Source organism: Syngnathus acus, chromosome 8, assembly GCF_901709675.1.
Source record: "Syngnathus acus chromosome 8, fSynAcu1.2, whole genome shotgun sequence".
NCBI lineage: Eukaryota > Metazoa > Chordata > Actinopteri > Syngnathiformes > Syngnathidae > Syngnathus > Syngnathus acus.
This window is the reverse complement of record NC_051093.1, coordinates 5,003,988-5,020,532: the sequence shown is the minus strand read 5'-3', so window position 1 is coordinate 5,020,532 and position 16,545 is coordinate 5,003,988. Positions and strand designations below refer to the sequence as shown.

Genomic DNA, 16,545 nt, shown 5'->3' with positions numbered 1-16,545 from the left:
TTTGCTATGTTGGGCAACACTGGATCATTAAAATTACTTTACATAATGACACGGTATTAAATTGGCACTGGGGTCAAGCTTTGTCTAACCTGGACGGAGCTGTTGCCTAGCAACCGTACAGCCACCCAAACTGAGCTAATCCTTTTATATATGGGCCGAGAACCCGTCGATATAGTGGATGACTGATTTTATCATAAACCCAAGTGCTTGTGGCAATGATTTTGCACTGATGTAATCATTTAAAATTTTCATGATTACAGTTCTACATAACTTATTCCACCTGAATTTTGCATTCCCCTCTGCACAATTCAATTTCAGATTCTTGAAACAAACAAAAAAAAAAAGGTATGAAGACGTCTCAGTTGGGGAAAAGGTCACAGTGACATTGCACACGTTAGACTTGTTTTTCTTGATGTTTTTCCCTCATTAAGAAGCCTCTTGCCTCGCTGAAAGGTAGCAAAGGCTCAGAAACATTCGCACCTGGCCATAACATTGGCCCCTGGTTTTACAAGTCTGGTTTGGCCATCAAGTTGAATTTATGAAGCCTTTTTTATGTGTTTGAGTCAGCTTGGATTTTTTTTTTTTACCCGAGGTCAAGATTCACCGTCTTCTATTAACGTAAGAACAATTTTTGAGTCCTCAGAAAAACGAGCTTTTCGAAAACGTCAACGATTAGAGTCAACAAACTTTGTAAAGTCATTTATGAGATTGACATTTTTTCGAGAAAGATTTCAAGAAGAATTGGGACGTTTGGGGTTAATTCTTCATCGAATACTTTTAAATTAAATTGAGTAAATTGTGTTCCGCCATCTAGTGGTCAAGAATAGAATTACATCCAAAATGTGAACATTTAACAATAAATTTTAAGCTTGTAGTCTTCAACGAAGAGTGTGACAAAAAAAAAACATTTTCAAGTCCTCAAGGAAACTAGTGTATGTTTTCATATACATCAAAGATATTTCTTCTTAGCCAAACCTACTTTACCTGTTTTCACAAGACCGCTAGAGTCAATGACAAAGACTGAAATGTTAATTATTTGATTAAGTTAATTACTTAATGCCGGTTATCCCTTTTCAACACTGCTTATTGAAAAGCAAACACAACCGTCCACACCCTTGTTAATCTTCCTTTTGTTGATTTTTTTCCTTGTTGCTAAGGTCACACACAAAAAAATGCTGTTGAGAGATTGTCCTTATTTGTGTGTGGTTTGCGACTCTTGGAGTTGTTGCGATGTCATCGTTTGCTTCCAGACTTTTAAGTGGAGGCAGATGAGACTCATGGTTGGAACCTCCCCTCGGGTAGACCGCCCACTCAGCCCTGAACCCGATTACTTGCCATCAACTGTCACTTGTAAGGTCATTATATCCAGATTAAAGTCACTGGACGGTATATAAGGCGCACCTGCATTGTATATCTTTATGGACAGTATAGCTTTGACGACAGTGAAAATGTCCAGACTGTTTCCCCTATTTTGTAATGTTACGTCCTTATTCCAAAATTAAATCAATTTTTTTTCTGCTGAAAATTCTACACGTCACATATTGACAATGTGAAAGAAAGTATTTCGTAAATACATTCAAATAGAAAATCATTCATTTTAGTGGACATAAAAGACTGACTTACAGTATACATTCAAGTCTTGTTTTTTTTTTTTAAACAAGCGTTTGAGCGCTCACTCCAATCAAACACTGTGTTAGAGGGCCCCCTAGCGGATTTGAGACAGAAGTGCAATCTTCACTGTGCCAGTCTTTTTTTTTTTTTTTTGGAGGTGCCAAAAGAGTCACTCGTCAGGCATTAAATTAGATATTGGCTCATATCGTTTTCACTTGTGCCTGAAGGCTAATTAGATCACAGAAAGTCTTTAGTGTCATTGCGCAACGCTCACTGTTATTGATTCAGGGTCCCTACTGGACTGAAACCTGACATAATTGGAAACAGGTCCTCTTTTGTATTTACTCTAGATCTGAACTAGACCATTTAGTCTTCGACAGTTTTTTTTTTTAATAGTCTGTAAAGTGACAGTAGAGGTCCTGATAGTTGCTTATAAAAAAAATAATTCTATTTTACTCTAATTGTATTATTCTGATTCAATCTGCATTAATGCTCCCATGCAGGGACAAATGTACTGGTGTGTGTCCACTTTATTGACGCAGACAGGCGCCCAATTAGATTGTATTTTTTTTAAATTATGTTATTAAAATCTTTATCTGTGTACAAGAACGGTAAATTGAAATTCTATACATAAAAAAAATTAATATTAATAAATAGTGATGTAGCTGTTTAAAATTGATGTAACTTTTAAAGATGGGAGAAAAGGGAAGCTGAGTCGTCATGTCAAAAGTCCAAGTGACATGTTGTTGGCCCGCCTCCTCCCCTCTCCGAAAAGGGGGTGGAGGGCACTCACAGCAGGTGGTGCGGCAGAGGATCACGGACATGAGATTTGATAATCTCCACTTGTCTGACTTGGGCACAGGATAAGGAGAACCAAATTTGGGGACAAGTAAGTGCAATTTTGGATCCATAATTCATATTTTAGGGGATGTTTTTAGAGGGAATTCCAAGGCATGGAAATGACACTTATGGTGTACTTTTTTTTGTGCAGTTTTATAATTAACTTTAAAATACCTTCTTTTATGTGACTCAAGTTGCATTATTAGTTAATTTTCATTTCAGTTGACTTGTCCCCCTAAATTTGTTGTTGTTAAAGATTATTATATAATTTCTATAATGTTTTAACTCAGATTAATATGCGATTGTGATTTTGGCTAAATATTCTCCAAGAAAATTTTTGAAAATGTCTACTGTGTATTTTCCAAGAAAAAAATAGAAACTACTGCAAAGTGTCTTTCCGTCATTTTCATGTATTGTACTTTATTGTACTTTTCCTTATTGATGTCACCAATATTTGTCTGCTGTATTGCAGCTGTTTTGTCAGACGATACTGTACGAAAAAGCGCTAACAATATTCAATATTTTAGTTGGTGTTTTATTCTCATGCTCCTGGGTAATGTTTGATTTGCATGCAAACTAAATTCAAATCCTTCCGAGCTTATTAGGTTAGCATAGCACGGTGCAAAGAAACAACAACAAAAAGTGACTTGGAATTTCTGATTGAGAGTGTTTCACAACAATTTGGCTTAAAGCATCATTTCAACTCTTAAAATGTAATTATTATTTTTGTGCATACATGATGCTGCGCTTAAAAAGTCAATAGTCTTAATAAGAGTACATTAATTTTGCAGAGTTTCCTCTCCTGCAGCCTGCGGGCTGGGAATGTTTGTTAAAGGTCATATTGGCTAAACAGATATCAGGATTTCTTTCTCTGGGGAGCATCTGACAACCAACAGCGGTTAATGTTAAAACGCATAATTAAATAACAACAGTGATAATATAATATATATTGTGCCGTCGTACGCTGCGCATTTAATAATCGTGGGATAACCGCCCAAAACGTGTATCCATGGCTGTTTTCCGCTCGGCCATATGGACAACGCGGTAGCCGGAATTGGCCGAAAGGGTTTTAGAGGAGGAATTTCAATGCATCTGCTTAAGCCTGAAGCTTGAATTTTAATGAAGGTGCCTATTTGTCTGTCGTCCCGTTAGGACACAAGAAAAAAAAACAATGGGAGATTTTTCCAAACAGCTACTTGGTGAATCTCTGGCTCAAGAAGTGAACTTAATACTGTTTGGTTCCAACCTCGGAAAGAAATTCCTAATTTGTGGTGCGTTGGTTCTAATCTTCTCTTCTCTCCTTAGCTCAGGTGTCTCATCGGAATCGTCTCCAGCCGAGATCGGCTGAATAAAGATGGAGCGGCGGGGGGAAAGCGGCGGCCAGTGACGCATCGAATCAATCTCAGGTGTGCTAAGGCCAAAAGGTGTCATGGCGGTGCTCCTTGGTTGCGGCAGGAGTGCGTCCCCCTCAATTGCCAACGGAGCGTTCCTCCATCAGGATGGATGATCCAGTTGACGGGCTCCAACCATGTAGCGGTGTCAGGTGATCCGAAAACGTTCCCACGGCAGCCACTATGGAAGTGCAAACCACCTCCCTGGTGTGGATTTACGTTAACGTCACGGTCAACGCTTCCGACGAATTCAACTCCACCGAGAGCTCGGAGAAGTCTTACGCCATCGGTCTCTTCCTATCCTGCCTCTACACCGTCCTCCTCTTCCCCATCGGATTCATCGGCAACATCCTGATCCTGGTGGTCAACCTGAACCACCGCGAGAAGATGACCATCCCCGACCTGTACTTCGTCAACCTGGCGGTGGCCGACCTGATCCTGGTGGCCGACTCGCTCATCGAGGTGTTCAACCTGAACGAGAAGTACTACGACTACGCCGTGCTGTGCACCTTCATGTCGCTCTTCCTGCAGGTCAACATGTACAGCAGCATCTTCTTCCTCATGTGGATGAGCTTCGACCGCTACGTGGCGCTGGCCGGCTCGGTGGGCTGCAGCCCGATGAGGACCATGCGCCACGCCAAGCTCAGCTGCGGCCTCATCTGGATGGCGTCCATCCTGGCCACGCTTCTGCCCTTCACCATCGTACAGACGCAGCACCGCGGCGAGCTCCACTTTTGCTTCGCCAACGTCTTCGAGATCCAATGGCTGGAGGTGACCATCGGCTTCCTGGTGCCCTTCTCCGTCATCGGCCTGTGCTACTCCCTGATCGTCCGGATTCTCATGCGGGCGCAGAAGCACCGCGGGTTGTGGGCCAGGCGACAGAAGGCGCTGCGTATGATCGTGGTGGTGGTACTGGTCTTCTTCATCTGCTGGTTGCCCGAGAACGTTTTCATCAGCATCCAGCTGCTGCAGGGCACGGCCGACCCTGCCCGTAGGACCACCGCCACTCTGTGGCACGACTATCCTCTGGCGGGCCACATTGTTAACCTGGCCGCCTTCTCCAACAGCTGCCTCAACCCCATCATCTACAGCTTTCTGGGCGAGACCTTCCGGGATAAGCTGAAGCTCTTTGTCAAGCAGAAGGCCAGCTGGTCTGCCGTCGGTCTCCATTTGGGACCTTCGGTCAGGACTGGGGTGACGCAGGTCTAAGGACAGAGTGGGAAACAATACCTCGGATTTACGCCTCATGGATTCAGTCACCTGCTCACTTTATGAACAAAAAACCCAAAGATGGATTCTGTACATATTATCTTGGGTCCACACCAAAACGTTCCCTTGCCTAAATGCTGCAAGAAAATATTCAAAGAAATCTGCCAAGATCCCCCCCCCCCCCCGCATAATTTTGCGTTTGATGTTGACCTACATGTTAGCGTAGCGTAGCGTTCACAGAGGACGCTGTCACATAAACAACACAATTTTATTTGCTCCGTGTATCTGTCAAATACTTGTAATCCAACTGACATGTTCAGTCCAGCAGTGCGGTGGTGGTCAAAGTATGGCTTGGGGGGTCACAAACGTTATTTAATCAGGGCTAGCAAGCATGTTATGCAATTTCAAAAAGAGAATGAAATATTTAAAAAAAAAAACTATTTTACTTTCCCCTCACCTTTGTCTGGGTTTTTGTGACATCAGCTCTTTTATTTTATTTCTGGAAATAAAGACAACAATTGCACTTTTTCAGCATTTTGAAGCATTATGATGTCATAAAAAAAGAATTATACAGGACTTTATGTGATCGTGTTACGGTATGAAATGAGAGCTTTACCGGCCTGCAGACAGTCAACATGTTTGTCATGACAAGCATCCTGAGATGATTGTTTGTGTACCAAACCACAAAACTGTTTTTGCAGCTGTAAGCAGACCAGAAGCCCTGGGAAAGTAACATGGAAGGGGATACTGTTTTTACTGGTTTTCATTAAGAGGGTTGCAAAAATAATAAATGATTACGTCCGTTCTCCTGCTATACGTAATGTTTGCGTCGTTGTCTTTACAGGGCAGGAAAGACATTCTGCTCTCAGTCCCGCATAATGAATACTAATTAGAGCTATTTTAAGTGGTCTTAACAGGATGTGGGACCAGAGAAATGAAAATTGTGACCAAAACAATGCTGTCATGTTCACTTAGGGACAACAAGTCACCACAGCAATCCATGACCTCACATGGTATCAAAGCCCTCAACATCAAAGTTTGATTTTAAATTTTTCTAAGAGCTCTGAATTAGTTTGTACTGACTTTAGAAACGTGATGTCACGTGGCTTCTTTATATAAATGCCTGCCATTATTTTTTTTAATAATTTGCTTTTAAAAAACAAAAGGGAAAATACAAAAGAAAGTTTTTTGCCCTTATGTAACTTATGTACAGTATTGTGCTATTTGTAATGTCTGTGTGTCGGGGCGGGGGTTAGGGGGGGGGCTGTCCCAAAGCAATTACAAGAGCCTTGTTGCATAATTACAAGGCAGGGTACTTGGTGCACTTCAGCGGCTGAATAATGGATTACAAGTATAATTGCATTTGTAAATTTAAATCCCTTATGAGAGGGAAAGGGAAAAAATAGAATTGGAGAAAGAGAAAGGAAAACAAGACAAAGAAGTCCCTATATGATGTTATCGGCATTTTAATATCAATCGAGGTGGTGAGTGAAAATTACAGATTTTAGAGTTAAGTTTTGAATTTTCGCCCCCTTCCAAAAAACAGGGGGGTTATTCCATAAAACAAAAAATACTCTAAAACAGAAATATATTTTACTTAGAAAAGAAACCTTTTTTCCTTCGTGTTTGAAGTCCTTCTGTATTATCTTCTGGTGGCCACTGGGTGGCGCGCTTCGTCAGGGACGTGGATTCGCCGTGCTGGAGCAACAGATCAACGCGCATGCGCACTTGATTGTTTTGACTGAAAATGCCGTCGGTTTCGAAAACGGCGGCCAATGCGTCTCCTCAAACCGAGAAACCAACCCATTATACGTGAGTATTGCACCGTTGCTGTCTGCGTCCTCTGCGACTCTGCGTCGTTCTCGCTTTGTTACAACTCTTTGCGTATGTGCGTGCGTTTACGAATACTGCTTTCCTAAGGCTTTGTGACTGCCCCCAAAAAACTGCGAGTCTCCGGGCTTGAGACGACAGCGCTTTAATGTTCCCTGATATGTTGGCCCTTAGCGGAATAGTTCTTAAAACGCCCCGTCGACGTGTTCTTTTGCACCGTGAACTTTACAAGCCGATCGTTTTTTAGCCAGGAGCTGTTAGCTCGCTGCCCCCCGTGTGCTTGTCAACAGCTTGGCCTTTATTTTTATGTCCCCCCCACCCCTCTCCGTCTTCTTTCTACGTGCTTTAATTTACGTACGCTCAAGGAATTCCCACAAGGGTTGCGTCGGAATGTGCGCGCATTCTGCTACGTGAATAGCGAGCTAACGCCAGTGACCCAAAACAGCGTCTTTTAAAAACAGTGTTTGCCAACATTAATTGAATCGAGGCAGGCGTTTTGCGTCAGAAAAATATCACAGCAGTCCACCAAACAAAAATGTCAAATAAGTATGACGTTGATGGCTAAGATCCTTTGTCCTTAAAGACATTATAGCTTTGTGGTGGCCTTGAACGTTTAAAGGCGTTTTCAAAAAAGGCTTTCTTATATTTCAAAAAGTTTTTTTTAACTTCTTCTTTGCCTTAATAATCAATAGTAGAACTTTGTTCAATAGTAGAACTTTGTTTCCTAAAATAACTGAGAGAAAACAACACCAGCTATAATACACCAATACTCCTTTAAAACTACGTGCAATAACTATTGATTATTTACTTTCTGTACAAACCTCATTCATGTTAATATAAATACCCACATTGAACATACTGTAAATAAGATCTTTCACCTTCATTCTTAGACTTATAGTTATACTGTAAATAAGATCTTTCACTTTTATTCAGACTTTTATACTTTTTTTTTTTAAATTCTGTAATGTTTGCACTAGGAAGGGAGCAGCTCTCCAAATTTCATTGTACAACTAAGTTGTAAAATGACAATAAAGGGCATTCTATTCTATTCTATTCTACTCTAAAGGCAACCACCAAGCCAAGAAAACAAGCTTTTCGTGACAAGAATCATGTCAAGCATAATGTAAATTTTGACTTTTGTGAGATGTTTGACAATAAAAATATAACTTCAGAACAAGGTTTTGATGTTGCTTAACTTGAACATCAATGGCTCTTTTACATGGTGTTCACCATTCATTACATGAGCGCTGTCATCTTTTCTTACAATTGTGACTCACATTTTTCTACTACAACACAAACTATACTATACGTTCACATACTCTGTTTGAGTGTGAGGTTCCTAAACTAAACAATTGGCATTTTCTTTTTCGTGTCAATTTGTTAATATTGCATTGTCCCTTTCAGCTACTTGAAGGAGTTCAGAACCGAGCAGTGCCCGCTGTTCCTGCAGCACAAGTGCACGCAGCACAGACCGTTTACGTGCTTCCACTGGCACTTTCTCAACCAGAGGCGGAGGAGACCCATCCGCCGTAGGGACGGCACCTTCAATTACAGCCCCGACGTCTACTGCACCAAATACGACGAGACCACAGGCATCTGCCCGGATGGAGACGAGTAAGTTGACGGTTGAGATGCCGGCGATGCTGAGATGCTTTCAGGATTTGCAATAATAGGCCAACAAAAAAAATAAAAAGAAGTTAAGGATGGTATGTTATAAAACTTGAAATGCTCTGATGTTTGATTTAATTATTTTCGTGGCGATCATTTTAGCTTATTACTGAAATATTACTTTGTAAATTTGCTTTCATTATTTCACAATGGTATCATTTCTTAGCCGTATTGCTGAGAAGAAAAACAAGTGGGGTAAAAAAAAAAATCAAGCTCCAGCCATCACTACGCCGCCCCTGACAATGCCAGCTATTTTTGTATGACCTTACCTGTTGCCATAGCAACTGTTGCTACTCGAGATAGATGGCAAAGTCGGCGCATGCAAGAAGTTAATAATGCAATATATTTGGACTCACAGTGGACTCTTTTTTTTTTTTTTCTTTTTTCCCTGTCTGGAAAAAAATGTGTTTGGTGCCCATCTCTGTCAGTTGTCCTTATTTACACCGGACCACGGGTGACACGGAGCGCAAGTACCACCTCCGCTATTACAAGACGGGCACCTGCATCCACGAGACAGACGCCCGGGGGCACTGCGTGAAGAACGGCCTCCACTGCGCCTTTGCTCACGGTCCGCACGATCTCCGACCTCCTGTTTATGATATCAGGTAACCACAAAAGCAGAAATTAACCTGTTTTGCTGGAGGGGGGCGGGGCTTTTCTCATCCAAATTAATTTGGCTAAGGTTTTACACTAGAAGCAAAATATCAGCCTGTGTAGCTCAAGGCATGTTTACAAATTTATTTTACTTTTCTATTGACTTTCATTATTTGTGTATTAGAATGCATGGCAAAAATGTGAAAAAAAATTTTTGTTGGTCGACACCCAGTAATCGTGTAAAAATAATATCAAAATGTGTCAATAGAGAGATTCAAGCACAAGAGGCGCTCCAGAACGGACAGCTGGGCTCCAGTGAAGGAATTCCCGACCTGCAGCCCGGCGTGTTAGCCAGCCAAGCCATGATCGAGAAGACCCTGACGGACGATCCCAGGTGGCAAGGTAAAAAAAACGCCGCTTCATTTCAAGCACTGTTAACTTTGAATTGATCTCTAACGAGTACGTAAGATGAGACTTTGCCCTGCTTTTTTCTTTTTCCCAGACACCAACTTTGTTTTAGCAAACTACAAGACAGAACAATGCACAAAACCGCCCAGATTGTGCCGACAGGGCTACGCTTGTCCGCACTACCACAACAGTCGGGACCGCAGACGCAATCCGCGTAAATACAAGTACAGGTGAGCAATGAAGTCGATATTATTCTAGAATATGGAGATGATGTCAAAGGTCAATGTTTTCCATTGTCACGTGACATCACACGACAGGTCAACTCCGTGCCCCAGCGTGAAACATGGCGACGAATGGGGCGAGCCTTCCAAATGCGAAAGCGGCGACACCTGCCAGTATTGCCACTCACGCACAGAGCAGCAGTTTCACCCAGAGGTGGCTATCGAGTTTAGCTTTAACAACACGAATGTCTGACGTTAGTACCGTATCTAATTTTGCTTCTTTCCCCCCCCCCCACTTCGAGATCTACAAATCCACCAAGTGCAACGACATGCGACAAACCGGCTACTGTCCCCGGGGGCCATTTTGTGCCTTTGCACACGTGGAAAGTGAGTCATTCAAGTTTGCACTTTTACAGTAATAAATAACAGGAGACAAATTTACACAAAGTATCATAAAAGTTTGAATAAACAATCACTGGAATGGCACCAAATGGAGCGCAGGCAATGTCGAAATGTTAACAAAATGTTTTCACTTTGTTTGTAGTCTGCGGGTGACTTCCTGTTTCTTAGAAAATGTCTGCATCAGCAGTTTTGGACAGATGTGTGTTTTATTGTAAAAAGATCTCTGAAGTTGACTAGGAAGCAGTCCAGCTAGCTTTCGCTCAAAGTCACCTGAGATAGGGGCTCCGTCTCATTCCGTCACGTCCCCCCCCCCCTCAGGAATCCACTCCGCCGAGGACACCATGAGCTCGTTGCTAACGGCGATACATTCCAGCTCGCATTCCCAGCCGGGCTCTCAGCAGTATTCCGAGTGTCCACTCGGCGAGTGGACGACGGCCGGCGGCTCCAACACCAGCAACGGACAAGTGGCCAGTGTATGTACTGTTACAATGTGTCCATATTCTTTTTGTGGTTGTAAGAAATTAAATCATGCACTCTGCATGTCCCCTCCGACCCCGTTCAGACACAAAATAGCGTTTTCTGCGCTGTGAACCCGCTGGCGTCGAGCTTCACCTCCAGCATAACGTCCAGCTTGGCCTCCAGCATTGGCTCGGACAGCTCCTCCCCGACCACCTTGTCCACCATGAACGCAAAAGCCACTCCCTTTTATCCCGGGAGCAACACAGTGGAATCGGTTATAGGTATGAGGATGTCGAATATTTATTTATAAAAAAAAAAAAATGAAAATCCTTTTAAACTTCTGATCCCCACTCAGGATCGGCTCTGGACCTCAACTTTTGTGACATCAACGTTGCGTCGCTTGAGAAGGAGCTAGAAGAACAAGAAAACAATATTGGGCTGGAAAGTAAGTATGAGGAAATTCAAATCTAATGTTTGGCTGCAAAGTCACCACTTTATCGCATCGCGCCCATCGCAGGTCAAAGAATGCTCGGTGGCTCGGCCCCGGTCAACATTCCCGGCTCGCTGGCGCGCTCGTCCTCCTTCAACTCCTCGTCGTCGCTGTCCACCTCGCCGCTGAGCTCACTGTCGCAGTCGCAGTCACTGCTGTCCGGCGCCGTGTCGCATCACAACCACACGGCTAACATGTTGGCCAAGCACGAGCATGGCTTGCTGGGAACGCCTACTTCTTCTTCCCAGAATTCCTTAGGTCAGTGGGAAATAGTAGAAATACTCAGATGGTTTGAATCTTTGTAACGTTTAGAATAGGAAAGTTGATTATATTATTCCGGTAAAACAAGATCATACTGGTACTGGAATTTCCCTTAGATTTAATATTTACTCATCTAAACGCTGCTTGGAAAATTATTTATTTGAACTGCTAGTCAAGAGTTTAAATATTCTGAGCTTGACTCCAGTCAGCTCATTAACATAAATCCTTTTGCGCTGAGATTAGTGGCGCCATCAACCGCTTCCCACGGATATCAACTGAAGGATTTGTAGTCGTCGTGACTCAAAAAATGTTTGTTGCCATTTTCCACCCGTCCAGGCTTAAACGGCGCCAGCAGCATTTGGGACTTTGTGAGCGGCAGCTTTTCACCAAGTCCGTCTCCGGTCTTCAGCAGCCTGACGGGCAGCGGCGACGTCTCGCGTCTCTTTCGGGAACTGGATGAAGCCAAGAGGAAAATTAAACAGTGGGAGGAGGCCTGGCATCAGGTCAAACAGGTACGCCTTGAAAAAAAAAAAAAATGGATGATGTTTTATAATCCTCTTATCAAAGTGTCATTCCTAATTTGGGAACAATTTGTCCGCAGGCGTACGAAAACTGCCAGAAAGATGCCCACGAAGCCAAGGAACAAGCCAAGGCGGCGGAGGCGGAGCGGCAGCTGGCCGAGCAGAAACGTGACAAGACGGAGCGCAAGTTGAAAAACCTGAGGGGCGACTTTGACGCTCTGTGCCGAGCGCCCGGAACGCCGCTCCTGCGCAGCCACGGCGAGTTGGACCAGCTGCCCCTGTCCAAACTACACTCGCTCAAGAACCAGCTGCGCAACGACCTCGACGCCATCGACAGGGTAAGAAAAACACACGGCTAAGAGCGTTCGTAACCCACGTTGGTCACGTTTGTCTCCTCCCCCCCCCCAGGTCCTATATCTGCTTCAGTCAAAGAAATGTCTCGTTTGCCAAAAGCGCGACCGCTGCGTCGTGCTGCAGCCGTGCCAACATTACGTTCTATGCGAGAGCTGCGCGTCCAGCAAAGCCGAATGTCCCTACTGTCGAACAACAATACTCAAGTGGTGATGCACACTCACACACCAGAGGTACTATTTAGAAGAAACTACTAATAGATGGCAAATTTTTGTATATTTCATAGAACAGTTAAAAACGCTGAATGAAATGATGCTTGACTCGTATAAATCTTTATCAAAACGTCAAATCGTGTACATGAGATTTGGATGTGTAGGTTTTCGCTCATTTTACGTGGCCAATATCTTCAGTGAGCAAAAATACGCACTTAAAATGGGCAACAATTTGACACATCCACTTCTGCTTTAGTTAAAAAGGAACAATTGTCGAAAAAAAAAAATTCACTTGTATTTTGCGGAGAACATATTGTGAAATTTAACACTATGCAGAGTGAATCTTTGACGTATATATATATATATATATGAAACAAAAATATTTGTATTGCGAAATGATCAAGGGTTTTCAGGTATTAGCGCTGAATGTTCCTTTTTAAGTAACCCCCCCAAATATTAACTAATATGAATGCAGCTAGTCAAGCAATTATTCTGACCAATTTCCTGAAGATTTCTTAATTCAAGCACTTTGTTGACATGGGACTATTAAAAGGGTATGTAGACATTTTGTTTAAGCTGCTTCGTAGGTATTTGTTTGGTTTTTTAACTCGTCATACTTTTTATAAATATACCTATAAATGTATACATATAAGCTAATGCTTTTTAGTGTGTACCGTGAGACATAAATGGAATATTTCACGTTTCCTGTTGTTAAATCATGGCATGATTCTGGATATTAAGATTTAATAGCAAAATCAAAGTATTTAATAGTTTCTACTTTCATAGTTAGGTTTATAAATACATTTTGGAAAGGAAAAAAAAACAATCAAGTGCAAATTTATGATGCGTTTTAGGCATAACCAGCAGCAGTAATATGTGTAAAGTGCACACACGCTACACGTGGTTCAATCAGTCACTTTTTGTTTTTTGTAAAGATTTCTAAGGAGGAGCATGTGTTGTCTCTTTTACGTGTGTAGGAAACTAGCCTCGAGAACATATCGGCCTCCAGTTCAAAAGTGCCTTAAGGTCAAATTGTAGAAGCAGAAAAGCTCGTTTTTGGTGTCAAAAAAAAAGTTGACTTAAACATCATGACCATAGTGTATGTATTTTAGGCCCAGTTTCATAATTATGCTAATTAGATTTCTTTTTTTTTCTTCTTTTTTTTTTTTTTTTTTAAATGGAACATTACCAGTGCCTGCGTCCTTTTCGCAGGCCGCGGTGCTCTTCCCGTGCAGCTTTTGCTCTTTGGAGATTTTCTTTCCTGGCCGTATGCAAACAGAAAAAGCTATTAGGACAATTTCCGTGATTAACGTCATCGAGTCCGTCTAAAATGACCTTCTACTGTGTCAATGAATCGTCTCTTTCACACTCGCTCTCGCTTTACAAAAGAAAGTGTCTCCAGGTATAATTGAATTAAGCTACTTGTTAAGTTTACATTCCCCAATGTGCTCAGTGGAAAAAAAAAAAAAAATCGCAAAACAAATTTGCTGACTTAAAGACGTGGCTGTAGCTATAATGATTCAAAATGGACCAGCGATCTAGCAATCGTAAATCCCGACAAAGAGGACCACCCACTGTTTTAGAACGAGAGACTCATGCTGCCTTCCAGAAAACTGGGAAGTCGGACATTTTGTCCGTAAATCAAAACACACCCGAGTTTTATGAACATCCAAAACAACAAATTAGCCCAAATTACCTTTCATTGTATTTTATTCTGTAATAAAGAAAAAGAGCCAAAAATATTTTCTCTTTTGTCCAGATTTTTGCCATGTCTTTGTTTGCATCACAACTTTAGACCCAACGTAAGCATTTAAGCTTGTCTCAAGCACTGATCGGTATCTTTCCGACTTCCCGGCAGCCTCGAAGGCAGCACTAAATCTTAAGAATTTTTTTTTTTTTTAAAGAGACAATGTTGTCTTTCGAATGGATGAGTTCCATCCACTCATTTCTATATAGTTTGTATTTTCCTACACGATGTACAAAGCCTAAAAAGCTTCCGCTTGAGCCATACGAAAATTGACAATAATAATTGACTGTAATCGTGTCACACTGCCAGACTGTAGTTCGACTGTACGCCTGACCCATTCGAACGTAAAATCATATTAATAACTATTGTAAAAAGTATTCACGCAGTCCCTCACAAATTCTTTTCAAATCATTTGAATGACTTTTGTAAGACGTTAGGATCTCGGTAACTGCCCGTTCAATGATGTCACCGACCTGTACTGCTGTAAATTGTCAAAAGTGTTTGTTTTTCTTTTGGTTTTAAACTGTTTAATTTGACAGGGTCCTTTGGTCTTCAACATTTTGCCTGTAAAAAAAATTAATAATAATAATAACGATGTCTCATGCAAAATTTAGAGTAACCGACCAAAGTGTTTCTCGATGTTGTGCAAATATTCCAAAAGATTGTCCCTCTTTAAAAGGGGACTCCACGTGTCGCTGGGGAGCACAAATGAATGCCCGCGCGAGACGTGGAATTCCATTTTGGAGGGCCTTTGCTATTTCACTTAACAGCTAAATAACTTTTATTCTTAACGTCAACGCACCTGAGCCCGTGTTTGTTGCAGTTTTACCAAAGACCTGTACTTTTTAGTTTTTCTTTCAGTCACAAACGTAGGTTGGTAACGGCTAAGGAAAATAATCACCTACCACCTTAAATAGTCGATTAGCAGTAGTCAATTATTTTTCTCTGAGTTGAGTTTAAAAATACAGACAAATCTCGACTAATGGTGTTTTTACGGCCGATTAAAGGGTTTCGTTGAGAACGGTGAAGGAATTGAATGTGCTACTGAAGTGGCTACATAACCTTCACTTTTCTTTTTTTTTTGTTTTGAAGTTTTCTTTATTCTAAATGGTTGGTTTATTCATTTGTCTACTGTTTATGATACTGTTCAGTGCTTTTAATTCAGTGTCCAGGAAGTGAGGTTATCTGTGGCAGATTCAGACTGAAATTCATCCCAATAAAACAATCCCAGAAGTCCACTTTGTAAGCACTGCGGTTTATTATGACTTTTTGTGCCTTTTTTAAAATTAAAATTTGTGCTATCCTGACAGATAAAAATGGTCAAATTTCCCAGAATTAGGAACCAAAAATTGAGTGCCTTACATAAGTCAAGTGGACAGGCCAATTAAGTGTGATTGGTATGAAAACAAGACAAGAACTTAAAAAAAAAAAACAGCAATATTCAGTTACTAAGGACATAATTTAGATCAATCTGGCACCAAATGGGAAACAAAAAGCACCAAATAGGAAGATTTTTGTAAATGAACTGTACACGGCATACTTTTCAATCTGTTTTACATTCTAGTTGTTTAGTCTAGTGTTTGTCGTCGTTTTTGGATGCTATGAACACGCCAGCCTGAAGATTTATGCAATCGTGTGTAATGAGTGTCATGTTGGAATTGAAAATGCTTACTAGTACGATTGTTGTGGGAAGTAAAAAAAAGAATCTGAATGTGGAACCAGCCGTTCCATGTACTGTAGACATGTTGTTGTTATTATTATTATTATCAACATTTTGAAGCCCTGAAATATTGAATGTATTGTTCTAAATTAGATATTCAATGAAGAGGTCACTGGAATCTTATTATTACGGAGCTCAGTTCATTCATTTTGATGTAGCATCTAGTTGTAAACTGCTATTCAATAAAAACAAATGTATTAGCACTAAAGGTGGTTATTTTTTCTACGTTATTGGAGTGCTTGAATGGAAACTGGATTCAGTGGGTTCATTCCTGTCAGTCTGTATGAATATTTAAATATTTTTTGTGATAATATGTAGGAATTCAAGCTGATAATCACAAAAAGTTTACTGTCGGTATTAAATTCTGTGTTGTGAACACAAACATACCGTATAGGTGCAAGTCTTAGAGTACTACCAGATTATTTTTTTTTTCTTTATTATTTTTCAGTTTTCAGTTTCTACATTAATGATTGTGTATTGCATATTTTCTGTAGTGTATGGCTAGTTTGTTAACACTTGTTAAATTGTTACACTACAGTGTTGTAATGGTTTACAGAGTTCACAAGATTATATTTTATCATCTGGACAATTAAACAAATTTTTCATCTCA

The 16,545-nt window shown here is 41.2% G+C and overlaps 2 protein-coding genes and 1 long non-coding RNA gene across 4 annotated transcripts; 2 read left to right on the top strand and 1 right to left on the bottom strand.

Moving 5' to 3' along the window:
- Positions 1 to 26: 26 nt before the first annotated feature.
- Positions 27 to 5,856, top strand: gper1 (G protein-coupled estrogen receptor 1). 2 transcript variants are annotated; one of them, XM_037256866.1, is made up of 2 exons: positions 27 to 618; positions 3,757 to 5,856. In XM_037256866.1, exon 2 carries the CDS (start codon positions 4,026 to 4,028, stop codon positions 5,049 to 5,051), a length of 1,026 nt encoding a protein of 341 aa, XP_037112761.1. In that variant the 5' UTR covers positions 27 to 618; positions 3,757 to 4,025; the 3' UTR covers positions 5,052 to 5,856. The 2 variants fall into 2 exon arrangements, with proteins under 2 accessions (XP_037112761.1, XP_037112760.1); XM_037256865.1 differs by lacking the exon at positions 27 to 618 and adding an exon at positions 626 to 2,500.
- Positions 5,857 to 6,730: 874 nt separating this feature from the next.
- unkl (unk like zinc finger) lies at positions 6,731 to 16,545 on the top strand. The gene is made up of 14 exons (XM_037256762.1): positions 6,731 to 6,863; positions 8,286 to 8,495; positions 8,978 to 9,154; positions 9,412 to 9,545; positions 9,646 to 9,781; positions 9,869 to 9,986; positions 10,075 to 10,159; positions 10,493 to 10,647; positions 10,737 to 10,914; positions 10,989 to 11,078; positions 11,151 to 11,381; positions 11,721 to 11,896; positions 11,986 to 12,243; positions 12,314 to 16,545. Exons 1-14 carry the CDS (start codon positions 6,799 to 6,801, stop codon positions 12,467 to 12,469), a joined length of 2,169 nt encoding a protein of 722 aa, XP_037112657.1. The 5' UTR covers positions 6,731 to 6,798; the 3' UTR covers positions 12,470 to 16,545.
- LOC119125941 lies at positions 10,062 to 13,770 on the bottom strand. The gene is made up of 3 exons (XR_005098549.1): positions 13,658 to 13,770; positions 11,124 to 11,902; positions 10,062 to 11,044 (listed from the first exon to the last, which is right to left on the bottom strand). It is a non-coding gene; the product is annotated as an uncharacterized LOC119125941 (long non-coding RNA).

Excerpts from the sequence above, each read along its gene's own strand:
- gper1 (XM_037256866.1), top strand. The coding sequence starts at position 4,026 with ATGGAAGTGCAAACCACCTCCCTGGTGTGGATTTACGTTAACGTCACG.
- unkl (XM_037256762.1), top strand. The coding sequence starts at position 6,799 with ATGCCGTCGGTTTCGAAAACGGCGGCCAATGCGTCTCCTCAAACCGAG. Across the intron at positions 9,987-10,074 it reads AGCAGCAGTTTCACCCAGAG|ATCTACAAATCCACCAAGTG; the intron begins GTGGCTATCGAG and ends CCCCACTTCGAG. Across the intron at positions 10,160-10,492 it reads TGCCTTTGCACACGTGGAAA|GAATCCACTCCGCCGAGGAC; the intron begins GTGAGTCATTCA and ends CCCCCCCCTCAG.